Here is an 18,542-nt window from a genome sequence, read left to right as displayed (position 1 = left end):
GTTCACAAACTCAATCCAAGCTTGATGAAAACTCTGAAAAGGGTGTTCCCTCTTAGTCCTCATATGCTGCCATATAAACAAGTCATATAAGCATGATTTACATGATTCATTATTCATTATCAATGTTGGTTCCTGCATGTGACTGACGAGGCTTCTTCTCTCAAAGCAGAGACATTGATACTGAGATACTCCTTTTAGCTCCCAGAACAATGTTCTGAACATACTGCAATTGGTGGGAGGTCTGAGGTCACACCCACCTGCACAAACCAAGATAGAGTGATAGGAGATGCTGTGTACAATTCAATGCTATAACTATTCAGACAACAACATTTTCCCTCACAATATTTTCTGTGAATGCAACTCTTTAAAAATCAAAATTTTTATTTTATTTTATTTTTATTTCAACTTTATTTAACCAGGTAGGCAAGTTGAGAACACGTTCTCATTTACAATTGCGACCTGGCCAAGATAAAGCAAAGCAGTTCGACACATACAACAACACATAGTTACACATGGAGTAAAACAAACATACAGTCAATAATACAGTGAAAAATAAGTCTATATACAATGTGAGCAAGTGAGGTGAGATAAGGGAGGTGAAGGCAAACAAAATATATATATAAATAAATAAAAATATAAAAAGGCCATGGTGGTGAAGTAAATACAATATAGCAAGTAAAAACACTGGAATGGTTGGTTTGCAGTGGAAGAATGTGCAAAGTAGAGATAGAAATAATGGGGTGCAAAGGAGCAAAATAAATGAATAAATACAGTAGGTAAAGAGGTAGTTGTTTGGGCTAAATTATAGATGGGCTATGTACAGGTGCAGTAATCTATGAGCTGCTCTGACAGCTGGTGCTTAAAGCTAGTGAGGGAGATAAGTGTTTCCAGTTTCAGAGATTTTTGTAGTTCGTTCCAGTCATTGGCAGCAGAGAACTGGAAGGAGAGGCGGCCAAAGGAAGAATTGGTTTTGGGGGTGACCAGAGAGATATACCTGCTGGAGCGCGTGCTACAGGTAGGCGCTGCTATGGTGACCAGCGAGCTGAGATAAGGGGGGACTTTACCTAGCAGGGTCTTGTAGATGACCTGGAGCCAGTGGGTTTGGCGACGAGTATGAAGCGAGGGCCAGCCAACGAGAGTTGTATTGAAAATGTATTGTTTTACTAAATTTTGTGTGATAGCTAGCTAATGGAACTACCAACTTAGCTTGCCAGCTATCGTCAGATTGAAATCCAATCTTTTACCAGGCAGAAAAATTCACGTTAAGGCCGTTAGCTAACATCAGACAGCTTTAATGTTATAACAATGTAGCCCACCTTACATTGTTAACGTTCTGGCTAACAACATAAACACTTTATTTCAATATAAAAACAAGATTTATAGCCAATATATCACATTACCTGTTCTAAAGACATTGTAAGATGGAATCGATTGATTTTCTATTCAATTTTGAACGTAGCTGTTCAGAGCGGATGTTGATATATCATGTCATTCCCAGCCGACGACCTATGAGAGTTGGGATTTCTGGGGAATTGAGTTCTAATCGAGAAGAAATACAGATTCTAGCAGGAGGGGTCTCCAAAAACACCTGTAAACACAAACTTAATTTGTGTTTATCTCTAACTTCTGAGAGATCAAAATGTGTCAGAGGGTGAGGTTGGACCCAGGTGCAGAGAAGAGACCAGACGAGGAATCAGCGATTAAGGATAAACATAATAATTTACTGAGACACAGTAAAGGAAGGATCACAGTAACACTGGGAAAACAACAAACACTAAGTCTCGAAAACTCCCCCAGAAGACAAACGCACACGGCACATAATTCAAGTTTCAGCAAAGGACAACATAAACACACCTCTTTGAACAGGCAAAACATAATGAGTACATAGGACACAACTGAGTGTCATTAATGTATCTGCCGCTCTCTGGAGACAGGTGGAACCATGGCAAAAGGAGGGTTTGTGGCAGGGTCAAAAACCTTCCCATCTGGGCTGGCACCAAGGTAAGGAGCATCTGGGTGTATCACAAAGCCACAAGGTGACACACTGACATTATGCATTTCAGAGTACTGCTCTAACACCTCTGGCTCTACATCCCCTTTTCATTTGACTGGTTTACCGTACCCCCTTAATCTCGTTTACCCAGAAGTGTGCAGGCCATTGAGTTGGTATCCAACATGGCATTGACTGTGATCTGACTGTTAATTTTGACTGGCGTGTAAAAGAGGCTATATGAGCTATCAACACGGTGTGTGTTCTGGAAGACTACTTTGGGAGACTCTTGGGAAATTTCATTAAGTGATGAATAAACTGACTCATAATCAGGTACACTGAGGGATTTTTCACTGTTACCTTCACTTCTCCTCTCCGAATGCAGGCAACCTAATTTCCCTGAGCTGGTGGATTCTGGCTGGCTCGTCACTCGGGCAGCCAGGGTTTTAGATGCGGCTATAGGGCAGTCTCTCTTAATATGACCTATGGAGTGAAATCTGAAACACAGTCGACTAGACTGACATTGGGAGAATGTGGTGTGTGCTGTATCTTTACACACATGGCATGCCTGTTCAGGGGCACTGTTGTTGTTTACACAAAAATGATTTTGTCATTTAGCAGATGCTGTTATCCAGAGCAAGGGTTAAGTGCCTTAAGAGCAAGGGTTAAGTGCCTTAAGAGCAAGGGTAAGGGTTAAGTGCCTTGCTCAAGGACACCAACAGATTTTTCACCTAGTCAACTCAGGGATTTGAACCAGCAACCTTTCAGTTACTGGCCCAATGCTCTTAACAACTAGGCTACCTGCTGCTATAGTGCTGCTTCAGAATGCCATAGCCTACTCATCTTCTTCTCTGACTGGCTGGTTAATGGGACACTCCTTCTCTTCATGTCCATCCCCATCACATCAACCCATTCCAGAAAGTCACACTTGTCTGACCCATCCCCCTGAAGACTGGTGTATCCTTGGCGTCAGATTTCAGGATTACATTCAACTGAGATAGATCTAGGTTTGTACCCTGTGGGCTGAAGTTGGCTGATCCACTGTGACATCTGGAGGGCTGAGTTATTTTCCCAAATTCACCCTCAAATAGTAGTCTGGCTGTCACTGAGTTGCCTATGTGCTCGACTAACTTCTCCATCAACACACCTAACTCTCTAGCTGGGTCACTAGAGGTCCTGGTGTTGATATTCACAGTAGTTTCCAAGATCTGGTAAATCAAGGTCTGAGCTAGGGTCAGCAAAGTGCACTGAGACTTTGGGCCTAGTGCCACAATAACCTTTACATGGTCTGGTTCTATCAATACCTTCTGCCATGGTATTAATATTCAAATATCCCAAAAGTCAAATAAAATGTGTAAAATTATTGTTTTATTCACTGCTGGGTGAGAGACTGTTTAAAAATATGACTCAAATGACTGAGAAATGTACTCTGAAAATAACAAATAGAGAAATTCAGAGAATTCAGAGAGAACTCCGTATAATACGAAAAGGTACCGAAATGAAATCCACTTGTGATGCACTGGATACACGGCACTGCTGCAGATGTCCCTAGGCAATCGGCTGATCCGATTGTAACCAATTGTAACCTTTTGTTTCTGACTCCTTTCCAAGGCAACTAATCAGCTTGCACGGACACGATGGTACTGGAGCACATGAAATTATTTTATTCTGGGACAGACAACACGCAGTGTTCGTTGACTTATTGCTTCTTTCACACTCCATACACTCCATCAGCATTTAACAGTCTGTTATGGTATTCTTGTTTTGATCATATAGTATATATCATTTTTCTTTCAAAATGCATGAGCTCCATATAAAATGATACAATAAAAATAGACTAATAATTACATAGAAAAAATACAAATTCTCCATAGACAACACATTCAATCACATACCTGGGACAGGCAATGACCAACACCGTAGTGTTAGTTGACTTATGGCTTCTCTCACTCTCCTACAACATAAAATTATATGTTGAAAACAAGCTATTTAACAGTATACAGTACATGGCTAACAGGACGAGAGCTAGCATAGCTAACAAGTTAGCATGAAAACTCAGTTAAAACAACCAAAATACATTTTACATTACAACAAACTACTTGTCATTACGTTGTACATTAGTTCATACACATTCTGACAGTTTGGACGTAATTATATCAAGAGACCGTGCCTTTAACTGGGAAAGTAGCATTTCCAACCTACCGTACACTCCATCAGCACAAAACAGTCGCAACAACAATAGAGCAGTCAGAGTGAAATATTGTCAACCAACTACACAATGTCAGTCAAGTAGCAATGAATGTAATACAGTATGTCAATAGGAATCAATACAACTATATGACATGTTTAAACAGAAACTCAATAACATGAATGCAATGCTTATTAAACTAATTTGGGCGAACTTTACAAATAAAACAGGATATATTTTCTTACTCTGTTACACCTGCCATGCTGAGATATGTTGTATGGAACAGAATACATGTATGTATATATCAGTCATGTTTTGAACACTCATGAGCCCAACATGAATCCTTCCGAACATGATAAATGAATCTACATGGCAATATCCAGCCCCTTTGACAAGGAGAGGTGTCATTTCCTAAAGGTGCCCCCAGTGATATACTGGGCCGTATCACTACCCTCTGTAGTGCTTTGCGGTCGGAGGCTGAGCAGTTGCAACCAGTCAGCATGCTCTCGATGGTGCAGCTGTAGAACTTTTTGAGGATCTGAGGACCCATGCTAAGTCTTTTCAGTCTCCTGAGGAGGAATAGGCTTTGTCGTGCCCTCTTCACGACTGTCTTGGTGTGTTTACCATGATAGTTTTTTGTTGATGTGGACACCTAAGAACTTGAAGCTCTCAACCTGCTCCACTGCAGCTCCGTCGATGAGAATGGGGGCATGCTCAGTCCTCCTTTTCCTGTAGTCCATAATCATCTGCTTTGTCTTGATCACGTTGAGGTCTCTGACTTTCTCCCTATAGGCTGTCTCATCGTTGTCGGTGATCAGGCCTACCACTGTTATGTCATCAGCCAACTTAAAGATGGTGTTGGAGTCATGCCTGGTCATACAGTCATGAGTGAACAGGGAGTACAGGAGGGGACTGAGCACGCACCCTGAGGTGCCCCCGTGTTGAGGATCAGCGTGGCGGAAATGTTGGTACCTACCCACCTGGCAGTCCGACGGATGAATCTGGATTTGTACGATGCCAGGTTAATGCTACCTGCCCGAATGCATAGTGCCAACTGTACAATTTGGTGGTCTGGGGGTTCGGGCTAGGCCTCTTAGTTCTAGTGATGGGAAATCTTATCACTACAGCATACAATGACGTTCCAGACGATTCTGTGCTTCCAACTTTGTGGCAACAGTTTGGGGAAGGCCCTTTCCTGTTTCAACATGAAAATGCCCCCATGAAGAAAGCAAGGTCCATACAGAAATGGTTTGTCGAGATCGGTGTGGAAGAACTTGACTGGCCTGCACAGAGCCCTGACCTCAACCCCATCGAACACCTTTGGGATGAATTGGAATGCCAACTGCGAGCCAGACCTAATCTCCCAACATCATTGCCCGACCTCACTAATGCTCTTGTGGATGACTGGAAACAAGTCCACGCAGCAATGTTCCAACATCTAGAGGAAAGCCTTCCCAGAAGTGTGGAGGCTGTTATTGCAGCAAAGGGGGGACCAACTCCATATTAATGCCCATGATTTTGGAATGAGATGTTAGACAAGCAGGTGTCCACATACTTTTAGTCATATAGTGTATCTGTGACCAACAGATACATGTCTGTACTCCCAGTCATGTGAAATCTATAGATTAGGACCTAATGAATTTATTTCAAATTACTGATTTACTTATATAAACTGTAACTCAGTAAATTCTTTGAAATTGTTGCATGTTAAGTTTATATTTTTGTTCAGTGTTGTTTAGTAAAGGAGTTTGCCTCACTCTGCTCTGTTGTCAGCGAATGCACGATTCACAAATCTGCCCCCTGTAAGCAAATACATTGTTTTATTGAAATGAGCTGTTTTTGTCTAAAAATACTGTTTTGAGTCACAAAATGTTGACTTTTCCTCATTAAATATTTGCGATAATTACATTTTTTATTTTAGGTAGCTGACTGACACAGAAGTGGAGATGGGTAAAATCTGTGCATGAGCGCCCTCAGGGGGAACCCCTTCTATTTATGCCCTTATATGGAGCTTGATATCACAGATTCAACTTTTTGGGGGGGGTAGAAGTAGTGAGGATACTGAAGACAGCTCCATATATTGGCATATAATAAGTAGGGTTTTCCCTATGAGAGCTACATAAAATAATGATAGAAAATAATCACAAATCTGGTGGAAAAGTACACATTTCCTGACTCAAAACCAATATACTTTTGACAAAAATAGCAAATTTGGCCTACGCATTCAATAAAACAATGAATTTGCCAACAGTTTGCAGATTTGTAAATCATGCATTCACTGACAACGGAGTGGAGCGAGGCCTGCATCCAGGAATGTCACGAGTCACGTGACCTGTTTTTGCAGCTGTCTCAGTTCTGCAATCCAGGGAGAGAGAGCGGAACTCCACTAAAATAGTTTCAAGGTTTGGAACCACTTGGGAGATTCTGGATTTTGGGTAGACTTCTCCTTTAAGTGGGCGTGATGAGCAGCCTTTTTCTTCAGGTTGTGTCTGTATAGTTCTTCTGTTCCTCACCAAATTAAATGTGCCACGGTCTTCAGCTGGACTCAACACTAGACGGTTAGTTTCTATTCTTTTTACATTTGATTTTAAAAAATTGCTGGTTTACTTCTGTAGTAGTATTCTAATAATAGGGTACCGTATTCAATATAAAATGTTTCTACAAGTCAATATGCTGGTAGTAGTTCCAAACTTGCTTCAGGTGCAACAATGATTCATTGTTATGTCATTCACATAGTTGATCAGTCATAATGGCTCCAGAGAAAACAGCATCCACCAAAGCCCAGTTAAAGGTGAGGTTTCCAAACAGTTTACAACTACATGTTCTTGCACTGATGTCACTGTAACATAATTCCACTACAGTACAACATCCTAACCCTCATCTGTAAATCTCTGACAGACTATAATAACAGTTATGTATATATGTAGCCTACTATAGTATGTATGCACATTGACAGAGTCGAGCATGTCCGTCTCAGCTTGAGGAGTGAATTGTTGTTCCATGTCTCTCAGGACAATGTATTTGTCAGACTCCTAAGCCTACCTGCAGTGAAATCTACCTGTGAGGTTATTGAGAGGACCTACACTAGCACCAAGCAGACCCACCCGCTCCTCTGCTCTGTGTGTGAGGTGTATGAGAGGGGGGCCAGGACCGCCAGCAGTCTGGCAGTGTGGAGCATCCAGCCTGCCATCGACCGACTGGAGACCCAGCGTGAGCACACTGATACCCTGCCTTAGTGCTAACTGTCATCAATTGCTGCACTGCAAAAATTGTTAGTCACCCTGCCACCAGTCCAGACAAATAGATAGGCTGTGTAATCAGTTCATTAACCATATGTTCAGCTACTACAGTACAATAGTCTATACTGCTTCACACTGCAGTACCATTACCTGATTGTGATGTTCATCTACTACAGTATCCTGAACATGCAGTACCTCAAAAGTAATCCTTCAATACATGTTGATGCTGTGAAGTGCAATGCATGAAAAGGAGTCAATTAGCTCATTCTCACTGAGAGGGTTTGCTGTTTGTTTGATTATCTGTAGTGACAACAAATCCGTTGTGCTGTTGAGTCTGGGAATGTGTCCTGCCGTACGCCTGGGCTAGGGCCAGCTCTTAGTAGAGCCAGGTTTAGTAGACTGAGCCAGGTCTACAAGACTTGGTTTGACTGTTTCTATGTTCTACTTGTTGATGGGGAGAACACACAGTTGTCATGAAACTCTCTCTGGGGATGTTACATTTCCTGGTTGTGAAATTAAATTTATATTGGATGAACTCTGTGTCCTGAACTCACATTCACAAATTGCAAAACTGTTCTCTGGTGACAAGTAAACTTTGACATTTCATAATAAATTGGGCAATTTAAATATTTCATTGTCTCACGTTCTAGCTTTCTTCACAAACATTTTTTATGAACAAGCATGAAGGAAAATATTGAATCTGGAAATGCAATACAGCTTTGCTCACAACCCATTGGCTCGTGAGGAAAAACGATCTGTTGTAATGAGTGCAATATAATGAAAGTACCAAGGCAGATTGAAGATTGCAGCTTGCATGTCACTAAGGTGTGCCATAGATATTCTGTCTCAGAGAGCAATACCATAATGACAATGATCTCATCTGCATTTTTGCTATCTTGCTCCTGGAGATGTTTAATAACGTATTATTTGAGTAGAGAACATCTTTCAATGTGTTCATTGTGTTCAATGTGTTCAATACATTATGTGTAAAACACATAATGACCTTCTCTAAACACAATGTATTGTCTCTAGTTGTTGCTGCCAACAATCTGGCCTGTAAAGGGCTGGATCATCTGGAGGAGAAGATCCCAGCCCTGCAGTATCCCCCTGAGAAGGCAAGGAAGCTATTTTCTGAGTCAATTTAAAATGCTTGTTACACAGCATGACTTCTGCCCCTAAAACCTGTCTTTTCCCTCTGTTTCACACAGCTGGCGTCTGGCATAGTGGATGCAGTCACCTCTACAGTGCAGACAGCTAAGGAGGGCATCTCCAGCCCCATCGCTGGCACCTCAGACAGGGTGCTCAGCATGGCATCCAGTTGGCTCCAGTTGACCAGGAGTGCCTTCGGTGATGGCTTTAGCTACGTCCTGAACAGCAAGCCTGTCCACCTTGCAGGGGAGGGAGCAGACACTGCACTGACCCTGGCTGAGAGTCTGGTCAACTATGTTCTGCCTGGATCCTCTGAGGAGAATGGTATACTTCACAAACGTGATGTTTTTTTCTTCTTACTGTGTTGAGTTAGTTCAGATAAGAACATGGAATGGGAGTATGACAGCTAAACATTTACAATGGTCTGTGCTATCCGTTAAGGGACGTCCCAAAGATCCCGGATTGCACTGACCCATTTAAAAGGTGACAGTATACTGTAGCTATTTCAACTTTCACCACAAGGTGGCAACCTACAATTGAGAAAGAAAACAGTGGAGTGCTATGGTTTCATGGTTACAGCAGGCAAGCTGTAGTAGATGACTGGTGATAGGAGATGTTTTGTTTCAGGACACAGAAAGAACATAACAGCATGATTTAGACAAGTGAGATAAAATGAACATCTCTAAGCAATGTCTGAAGATGAGATGTTCTCTAGCACTTGCACTAGACACAACAACCTCTTCACCCTCCACATGAGGACTCATACATGAGTCAGTCTGTTACAATCTAAGGGAAATATATTATATTCAACAAAATTAGCCAAAGACATACTTGGCTTGCCAAATGGAACCATATCTGGCTGTTAGAGAAGGTGCCAGACCATAAGGAAATCTATGAAGAATCCCCATACCATACCTGTAGAACAGGGGTGTCAAACTAATTTCCCCCTGCGGGTAGCATTTGGTCTTCACCGAGGTCTGGAGGGCAGCACTTAAAATGTATTATATTTCCTCGCAGTCAATGTGTAGAAAATTGTACCATATCCATCGCTTTTGGAATTTGATCAGTGTTAGCATTTTACATTATTTGTCAGACACTCTTATCCAGTGACACTTACAGTACATAAACATATTTGTTTTTTTATACTGGTCCCCCAGTAATAGGAATTGAACTCACAACACTGACATTGCAAGGGTCATGCTCTACCAACTGAGCCACACGGAACCTTCAGCAAGCTGGACAGAGTGAAGAGACTATAAATGTAGAACCATTATCATTTCTACAGTTTAAATTTGGTTTTAGTCATTTCAATGATAATTGAGATTATTCTTATTTTTTTTACTCAAACCCCCTGCCTGCCAGATTGAATGGGCTCTTGAGTTTGACTCGGGCTGTTGAACAATCTATTATTTGCTTTTATACTGTGCGAGGGGGCACAATGTATAGGCACTTCTGTCCGGTCTGCAAATGTCATTATTAAGTCAATGACCCCCATTTTATATAATTTGTATTATTGGTTCCACCTGTGGCCCTGTCTGGCCAGACAAGTCACTCGGGTGTTCTCCAGACTAATCCTCCTGCTCTGGGAGTACAAGTGATCCAGTCCTCAGATAGGCAGGCAGGATAAGCACTTGGCCCTGTCTGACTGAGGTTAATCAACCCATCCCACGCTCACCACTCACACAGTGTGTGGTATATAGGCTCTCTGAGGTGAGCCATCTCTTAGACGCTCTGTACAGAGAACATGCTGTGCTGCTCTGATGATTAGAAGGCTGGTGTTAAGAAACAATTCTTATTTGGGAATTTCAGTACTTCCACTGAACATTACACACAAGTTCCCACGTGGTTCTCTTAAAAACCTCTTCCATGTAAATTACCCTGTTTTTGCCCACTAACATTTTTGCTTATAAATTGATCTTTGGACACCGTAGATCAAAATGGCTTGCATTGAGCAGTAGCCCTGACTCTCATGGGCACAGGAGTATGTCTCATCTGCCTTTTTATAAAGGCACTAACAAAACATATGGCTGTAATCCTTACATCTTATCGCAGCAAGGGAGAGTGGTTTTGTCACTGTAGCACATTTTTTGCGAAATTTTATAGCCAATAATCAAAAATAATTCATAGATTTTAAACCTTTCTGTTTGTCATAGACGGACAAGATTAATATGAGATGAAAGGCGAGTTCCTATTGAGTTCTGAAAGCCAAGCTAGAGCATGAGCCGTTCACAGCGGAGGGGGGGGGGGGGCAAACGTTTTGATCAGGAAAGACCTTTAGGAAATATGTAAATTTTCTCTAACACTAAATGTACAGATATGCATTTTAGAGTTTTATAAGGAAGGTGAAATCTTATTGTATAAATTGACTATACAATATATAGAAAAAAAAGTCATCTCAAGCCTAATTTACACAATTTAGTTGAATAGGAAATGCATTATGATAAAAATTGAACATTTTATTCATTTGTATTGTATACTTAAGCTTGTCCTCAAAAGAAAGTGACTACACCTCAGCAATATAACTGTTTTTACCAGAAAGGTTAGATGGTAACCTTTCTTGGAGTGTGCAGCATTACTAGTTATTGTTTATGTCCCTTTCATGACAAATAATTACTTTGGGGGATTACATAGATTACATTTAGTTACCTTTTGAGTTCTAAAGCTTCTTCAGGCTTGGGTCTTTTTTTCTCCACTTCCTGTCTGACTGATGTGCTCAAAGTAAAGTGCCTGTTACTCAGGCCCAGAAGCCATGATATGCATATAATTGGTACCATTGGATAGAAGACACTTTGAAGTTTGTAGAAATGTTAAAATAATGTAAGAGACTATAACACAATAGATATGGTAGGAGAAATCCCAAAGAAAAACCAACCGGAATAGTTTTTTTTGAGAGCCCATGCTCTTCCAATGGAACGTTTTGGGTCATATCCAAATCCAGCTCCCAGATTGCAATTCCTATGGCTTCCACTAGATGTAAACAGTCTTTATTCAAGGTTTCAGGATTGTTTCTTCCCAAACGAGGAAGGATTTTGAGTTTTAATACTGGGAGTCAGAGTTGGAAATCAGTCTGTGCGTGCGCGATGAAGAGGACATGCACCTGCTAATTTTGCTTTCCTATTGAACATATTTATTTCTGTATGAAATATTATAGTTTAATTACATTTTAGGGTACCTGAGGATTAAATAGAAACTTATTGTTGACTTTTTAACAAAGTTTAGAGGTAGCTTTTTGGTTTCCTTTCTCTGCATGTTGAACGAGTGGATTACTCAAATCGATGACGCCAACTAAATAGACTTTTTGGGATATAAAGAAGGATTTTATCTAACAAAATGACCATGCATGTTGAAGCTGGCATCCTTTGGATTGCAAATCAGAAGAAGATTTTCAAAAGTAAGTGAATATTTAATTGACCATTTGTGATTTTTATGAAACCTGTGCTGGTTGAAAAATATTTTGATGGCATTTTTGATGATATTTTCAAACAATCGCATGGCATGCTTTCGCTGTAAAGCCTATTGTAAATCGGACAATGCAGTTAGATGAACAAGACTTTAAGCTTTTCACCGATATATACGACACTTGTATGTACCTAAAAGTTTAATATCGATAATTTGTATGATTATTTATTTGAAATGCGCGCCCTCCAATTTCACTGGAAGTTGGCGACAGGTGTCCCGCTGGCGGGATGCCTAGCCCTATTAAGCAATGTTCTCAGAACGTTTAGAGACTCTATAGTCCTCTTTTATGTCAGTTATTGGAAATATTCAGAATGTTTTATTTTGCATAGTAACATCAATAAGCTCTAAATTCTTAAACTGTCCATAAAAACCACAGGAACTTTGTTCTCTGAGCTTTCCTAATCTAAGAATGTCATTTTAAAATAAGGTAGCACTATTATTAAAAGTCTTATTGAAACATTTAGTAAAAGTTTTTTTTAAAGTTATTCACAAACCTCCAAATGACCTATAATTTATGTTCTCAGAGTGTAAATAAAACCTCTAGGGAAAACCTTATCGGAACCAGAATAAAACATTCTCAGAACCTCCCTGCAACCTAAAAATTATTGTTTCCAAAACAGGCAAAATGTTCATGTACATTTCCACCACTTCCAAGGACCCAAATGTGCTAGCTAGTGACCACCTACAGAATGTTACATCCCCATTCCACACAGTAAGGCCAGAAGTGTTTACCTACAACAAGACCAGTCAAAGGTTTGGACACACCTACTCATTCCAGGGTTTTATCTTTTCTTTTTACTATTTTCTACATTGTAGAATAATAGTGAAGACACCAACACTAAGAAATAAAACATATGGAATCATGTTGTAACCAAAAAAGTGCTAAACAAATCAAAAATTATTTGAGGTTCTTCAAAGTAGCCACCCTTTGCCTTGATGACAGCTTTGCACACTCTTGGCATTTGCACACTCGATTTTTGTATGTGTGGGGTACAGAAATGAGGTAGTCATTAAAAAATCATGTTAAACACCATTGCACACTGAGTCCATGCAACTTATTATGTGACTTGTTAAGCACATTTTTCATCCTGAACTTATTTAGGCTTGCTGTAAAAAAGGGTTTGAATACATTTTGACTTAAGACCATTACAGATTTCCATTTTTAATTATTTTGTAAAAATGTCAAACAATTCCACAGGTCAGTGACAAATCTAAATTTTAATAAATTTTAAATTCAGGCTGTAACACAACAAAATGTGGAAAAAGTCAAGATGTGTGAATACTTTCTGAAAGCACGTACCTTCTTCAGAACTCATGGACATAAGACATAGTCACTCAAAGATTGACCTTCTGCTCACAAGTAATGAACTGTAACATTGTCTGTCAGTAAATAAGATACAGTATTTATGTAACAGCTATAGAAGTTTGGAATCTAGTAGTTCTTACAAGTTTGTTTGCTTTTTCTTAGTGAGGGTCCATCCTATTTGTCCTTCATCAGGAGTGGTCAGCTAATGATGATATGTGATGCTTTGAGTTAGAGGTTGTTGAGTGAAAAGGATACATTTTGTATCCATTTGTCCAGCCGTTGAGTGCTCTTTATCTGTCCCCCAGAGTCGGCTGCTTTGTGGGAGCAGGAGTCTGGTGTCAGTGCTCCTGGCCTTCCGCCCAGCTACAGGAGGCTTGGGGCTCTGGCCAGCACAGTGTGTCGACGTGCCTACAATCAGACAGCAGCAACGCTCCAACACGCCAAGAGTCAAGGTCAGGACCTGGTCACACACATCTCCGGTGTGTCTCCACTGGTAAGAGCCAGCTGTCTGTTTAGTCTCAGCCGCAGACACTGTAAATAATTGTGGGGGAATTAAATTAAAACATCACATTTTCGCTGATGGGATCTAGATACAGTGGAATTGGCCAATCAAAATAAAATGTGGCAGCCCAATTAGGTTCTACAGTCAGTCCAAATAAGGAAAAATGTGTGAATTTTGACCTCTGTTAGCCCAATGTAGAGTTGTTGTTGCGGTCATCAGGGAGAGGGAAGAGCATGCCTGTGGAAAGACTCATATGAAATGTATTCCTATTACTTACAGCCAGCGTATAATTTATTTATTTATGACTGAAAGATTGACACAATTCTATCCATCATTTTGACATGTGAATTACTTGATGTGTGTTCAATTATGAAATTAGGTATAATTATTTGGGTTATTACTAGAGTAAATGCGTACTCTCTCGGAGGTTATGTCACACACAGTCTAAAGCCATAATTCATTCCAAATCCCTCTCTGGGAATCACATCAATTACAGTAGTTCTCAATAACAGCAGGGGTTACTGGAGTATGGCAGTTGAAATCCCAGCTGAAATAAGCATTGAAGAGAGACCCAAGGAGAGACAGACAAGACAGCCAGAGTTACACTGAGTGTACAAAACATTAGGAACACCTTCCTAATATTGGGTTGCAATCTGTTTTTCCCTCAGAACAGTCTAAATTCGTCGGGGCATGGACTCTACAAGGTGTCGAAAGCGTTCCACAGGGATACTGTCCCATGTTGACTCTAATGCTTCCAAACGTTGTCAAGTTAGCTGGATGTCCTTTGGGTGGTGGACCATTCTTGATACACACAGGAAACCAAGCAGCGTTGCTGTTCTTGACAGACTCAAACCGGTGTGCCTTACACCTCCTACCATACCCCCCCCCCCCCCCTTAAATCTTTTGTCTTGCCCATTCACCCTCTGAATGGCACACATACAGGATCCATGTATCAATTGTCTCAAGGCTTAAAAGTATTAAAAGTATTATTTAACCTATCTCTTCCCCTTAACCTCTCCTCATCAGAAACGCTGACTAGCATAGCCTAGCCTAGCGCCACAGGGAATATCATATAATATAATTTCATGAAATCACAAGTCCAATACAGCAAATGAAAGATAAACATCTTGTGAATCCAGCCAACATGTCCGATTTTTAAAATGTTTTACAGCGAAAACACAACATATATTTATGTTAGCTCACCACCATATCCAAAAAAACACAGCCATTTTTTCACAGCAAAGATAGCTTTCACAAAACCCACAAATAGAGATAAAAATAATCACTAACCTTTGAACAACTTCATCAGATGACAGTCATATGACATCATGTTATACAATACATTAAATAAAGTGGCTTTAACAGTTGATATCAATAGGGGATCATAACATTCACCTGGTCAGTCTATGATTTGATTTGTCATGGAAAGAGCAGGTGTCCCTAATGTTTGTACACTGTATATCCAGTGTGTACAGCATTAGCAATTAGGCCTACAGGGATTGGTCTTTTTTGCTCTTTGCATCCCTTTGCTTTTAAAAGTAAAATGATTAGTCCAATTCAAAATGCCTGTAATTCACATGACACAATAGCTCAATATACAGCACCCAATTGAATTGAAGGTACTTGAATCCTTGAACTTATTGGTTATCCCGTTTTGGTATCTACTGACACTGTAGATATTTTTGGTTGTAGGGACTGTACTCCCCAAGGTGTAGAAGTTACCTTTTTACACACAGATTAATTCAATGAAGCAGATGGTCCTTTTATGTATTTATTGCAGTTGTCTTAGTTAGATCGCTTTTTCACAGCATTCCTTTTGATTTAAACAAAACTTTCCGTATGTTTGCCCGTGGAAGAAGTGTTAACATTCGAGAGAGAGAGGGGTCCTCAAAGTTGACCCATTTTGCATACCCCACCATATTATGAGACATCCATGTCATCACTGTAAAAGATAAACGGTTGAGTTTGATATCTTTCAAACAGGTTACAAACAGGGTTTGAATACAAATTAAACTTAAAAAATATGTTTTTGTCAATTTTCATATTCGCATATGTTGTAGCTTAGACTCTATTTGACATCATCTGAGGTTTTTGTGTTTTGCCCACCAATCGGTTGAGAAGCAACATGTTCTTGAATACAGGGTGGGTATAATTTCAATCATAGAAATATAATGAACTTATCCCTTCAGACCACTGCAATTTAGCTGTTACACCATTGAAATTTAATTTGAATTTACATTTTTACTTCTATTTACTACCACAAAGATGGCCGCCGGGCCACCCACAGTTGAATGTCAACTTCATTGTTTGTCTATTCTATATTTCTATGGTTTCAATAGGTTTCCTATAGAGGATTGACAGTATAATTTAAAACCGATATTCCTATTCAAGTCAACATTCTCTGATGTGTGGATCTCCAACCATTTTTGAAAGTTAAATAAAAGCATGAGCTAAAGCACACACAAAAGTTGCTAGAGGTGCTGACTAATGGCAAGTAAACTGTAGGATATAAAAATAAATAGTCGCACACTCTATATACAAGATCCCAGTAATTTGAAAATTGACATTTTATTCCCATTTCAGTACATTTATCAGTCAAATCATGACACCCCACCCCCAAAAAAAAAAAAACATTCATAATGTTTATATATAAAAAGCAATGTTCTGGAAATGATTAAAAAAAATGGACAACCCTGTTTGTATGCTTTTAATAAATATCAATCTCAACCGCTTATCTTTTCCAGTGACGAAGACAGGGATGTTTGATAGTATGGTGGGGTATGCAAAATTGGTCAACTTTGAGCACCTTTTATCTCTTGAATGTTTTGGCATTCTACAATGGGTAAATATGTATGGAAGGTTTTGTTCAAATCAGATGGGGTGCTGTCAAAGTGATTGAATTCAAATGGATTTACCCAGATGTGTTTGAGAATGGCTGTACATAAGATGGTGGTCTGAGTCGATACAACTTAGTGGCCTTGTGTCTGACGTCAGCCAATAAATGCAAAAGCTTAGCGCTTTTGAATGGATATTCTCACAGTTGTGGGTTTGATAAGGCTTACAGTAGTTCTAGATACTACTCAAACTATTATAAATAATCGACTGGAACAGTGTGCGAGGCAAGTCATTTTTTTGAACCTTCTTTCATAATGATATAGAAGCTTCTAAAATATGACTTGTAACTGAGTAATTTTATTACTGTAACTAACATTTAGTTTTTTGCAAATATGTTGTTATGGATGATTAAAATTGACTTTGAAAATGTACTGTTCCCTGCCAGACTGAATATGCCATGAAGAACCTTGAGGCTGTGGAAACAGTGGGCCTGTTCTTTCAGAGCTCATTGATGGGATTCTTCAGTTGGGAGGAGCAGAGAGACAAAGCGACAGAAGCAGAGTTTCAGAAGGTTATGAACCCTTACATCGTACCAGCCTTAGAGCAGGTCTCAAACATAATGCACATCACCATATTTTTTAATAGTAAATTAGGTCATTTCATTATTGTCATTAGAGGATGTTTTACTGTAAAGTCTTTGCTCCCTCTGTGCTACAGTATTTCTCTAGATTGATGTGGTCATGTCTGCCCCACTCAAATATGCCTAAAAGTCTCCCAATGCGATCCTTGATGTACCTCATGGTATTCTCAGAAAATGTAATCAAATACTGTATATTCTTAACATTCAGCTCACATTCCCTGAGACTCCCCCTACTGAAGTATAATTGAGGGAGTGGATAAAGAAATCTGAAGTGCTGTTACACAACATACAGAATCTGGCCTCTAGGTTCACCCTAGAAGACAGCCAAGACAATACCCATATGTACAATACATGTTGTACTGTTTATGTTGATTTACTGCTCAGAAAAGGCTGCCTGGTTAGCAGAGTATAATGAGCCACACCATGTGAGTAGGTGGTGTTGTTGTATGGTAAAGAATTGTTCAGATACTCACCTTGTATTACATTCATGTCCCTGTGTTTCAGAGTGGTGGTGGGCTGCAGCGCCTGGTGAGTGGCCTTGGTTATCAGCTGCAGATTAACTACATGTCAGTTGTGTCCAGTGTGAAGAGTGCCCCTCAGACCACCTTTGGCTTGGCTAAGAACGGGCTGGGTGCCGTGTTGGAGACCTTGGGCAGCGCCCGGGAGCGTGTGGTGAACAGCATCTCCTATTATGTTATGGTGAGTCACTCCGTCATCCCTGCCATCCCCTGATTTGATTTGGCCCTCACATACAGGCATTGATTCTATCTGGCTTACCCTTCACTTGAACCCCTCATGTGGGGAAAGGAGGGAGCTGCTCCATCCCCCAACCCAATCATCCATTATCTGTGTGATCATAACACCAGCTCAGCTCTTCAGAGAGGGCCGTATCACATACTGTAGGAAATAATCAGATCAAGAAGTGGTTAGAATGCTCTATATGGCTAAGTGACTACATATTGGACATGATTGTAGTGTGTACAGATTACCTATTGCATATACTGTACCTCAAAGGATTTGTTCAGGAAGTGAAGTCACCCGTTTACGGGTACAGTTGACCACTGGCACAAGTGGTTGATGTATTCTTCTAATTCACAGTTTTTGTATGTAAACTAAAGGAACATTTTGTTCAGGGTGGCCCCACTACATGCGTCATTTCAACAATCTGCAGTGTCTTTATAGGCCCTTGACAAGGCTTAATTTCAGACATTCTTATTTAGTGATTTCAGTTTCA

General features: G+C 40.1%; 1 protein-coding gene across 1 annotated transcript in view; it reads left to right on the top strand.

Annotated features, from left to right (window-relative positions):
• The first annotated feature begins 6,646 nt into the window (after positions 1–6,646).
• Positions 6,647–18,542, top strand: part of plin1 (perilipin 1) — a 33,199-nt gene continuing 21,303 nt past the window's right edge. The window contains exons 1-8 of the mRNA XM_071343337.1: positions 6,647–6,736; positions 6,915–6,969; positions 7,190–7,388; positions 8,450–8,532; positions 8,626–8,890; positions 13,637–13,824; positions 17,114–17,239; positions 17,813–18,007. Of these exons, the coding sequence (XP_071199438.1) occupies positions 6,928–6,969; positions 7,190–7,388; positions 8,450–8,532; positions 8,626–8,890; positions 13,637–13,824; positions 17,114–17,239; positions 17,813–18,007 (1,098 nt within the window). The 5' untranslated portion in view covers positions 6,647–6,736; positions 6,915–6,927. The remainder of the gene's footprint in view (positions 6,737–6,914; positions 6,970–7,189; positions 7,389–8,449; positions 8,533–8,625; positions 8,891–13,636; positions 13,825–17,113; positions 17,240–17,812; positions 18,008–18,542) is intronic.

This window comes from Salvelinus alpinus, chromosome 15 (assembly GCF_045679555.1).
Source record: "Salvelinus alpinus chromosome 15, SLU_Salpinus.1, whole genome shotgun sequence".
NCBI lineage: Eukaryota > Metazoa > Chordata > Actinopteri > Salmoniformes > Salmonidae > Salvelinus > Salvelinus alpinus.
This window is presented reverse-complemented; position numbering and strand designations above follow the sequence as displayed.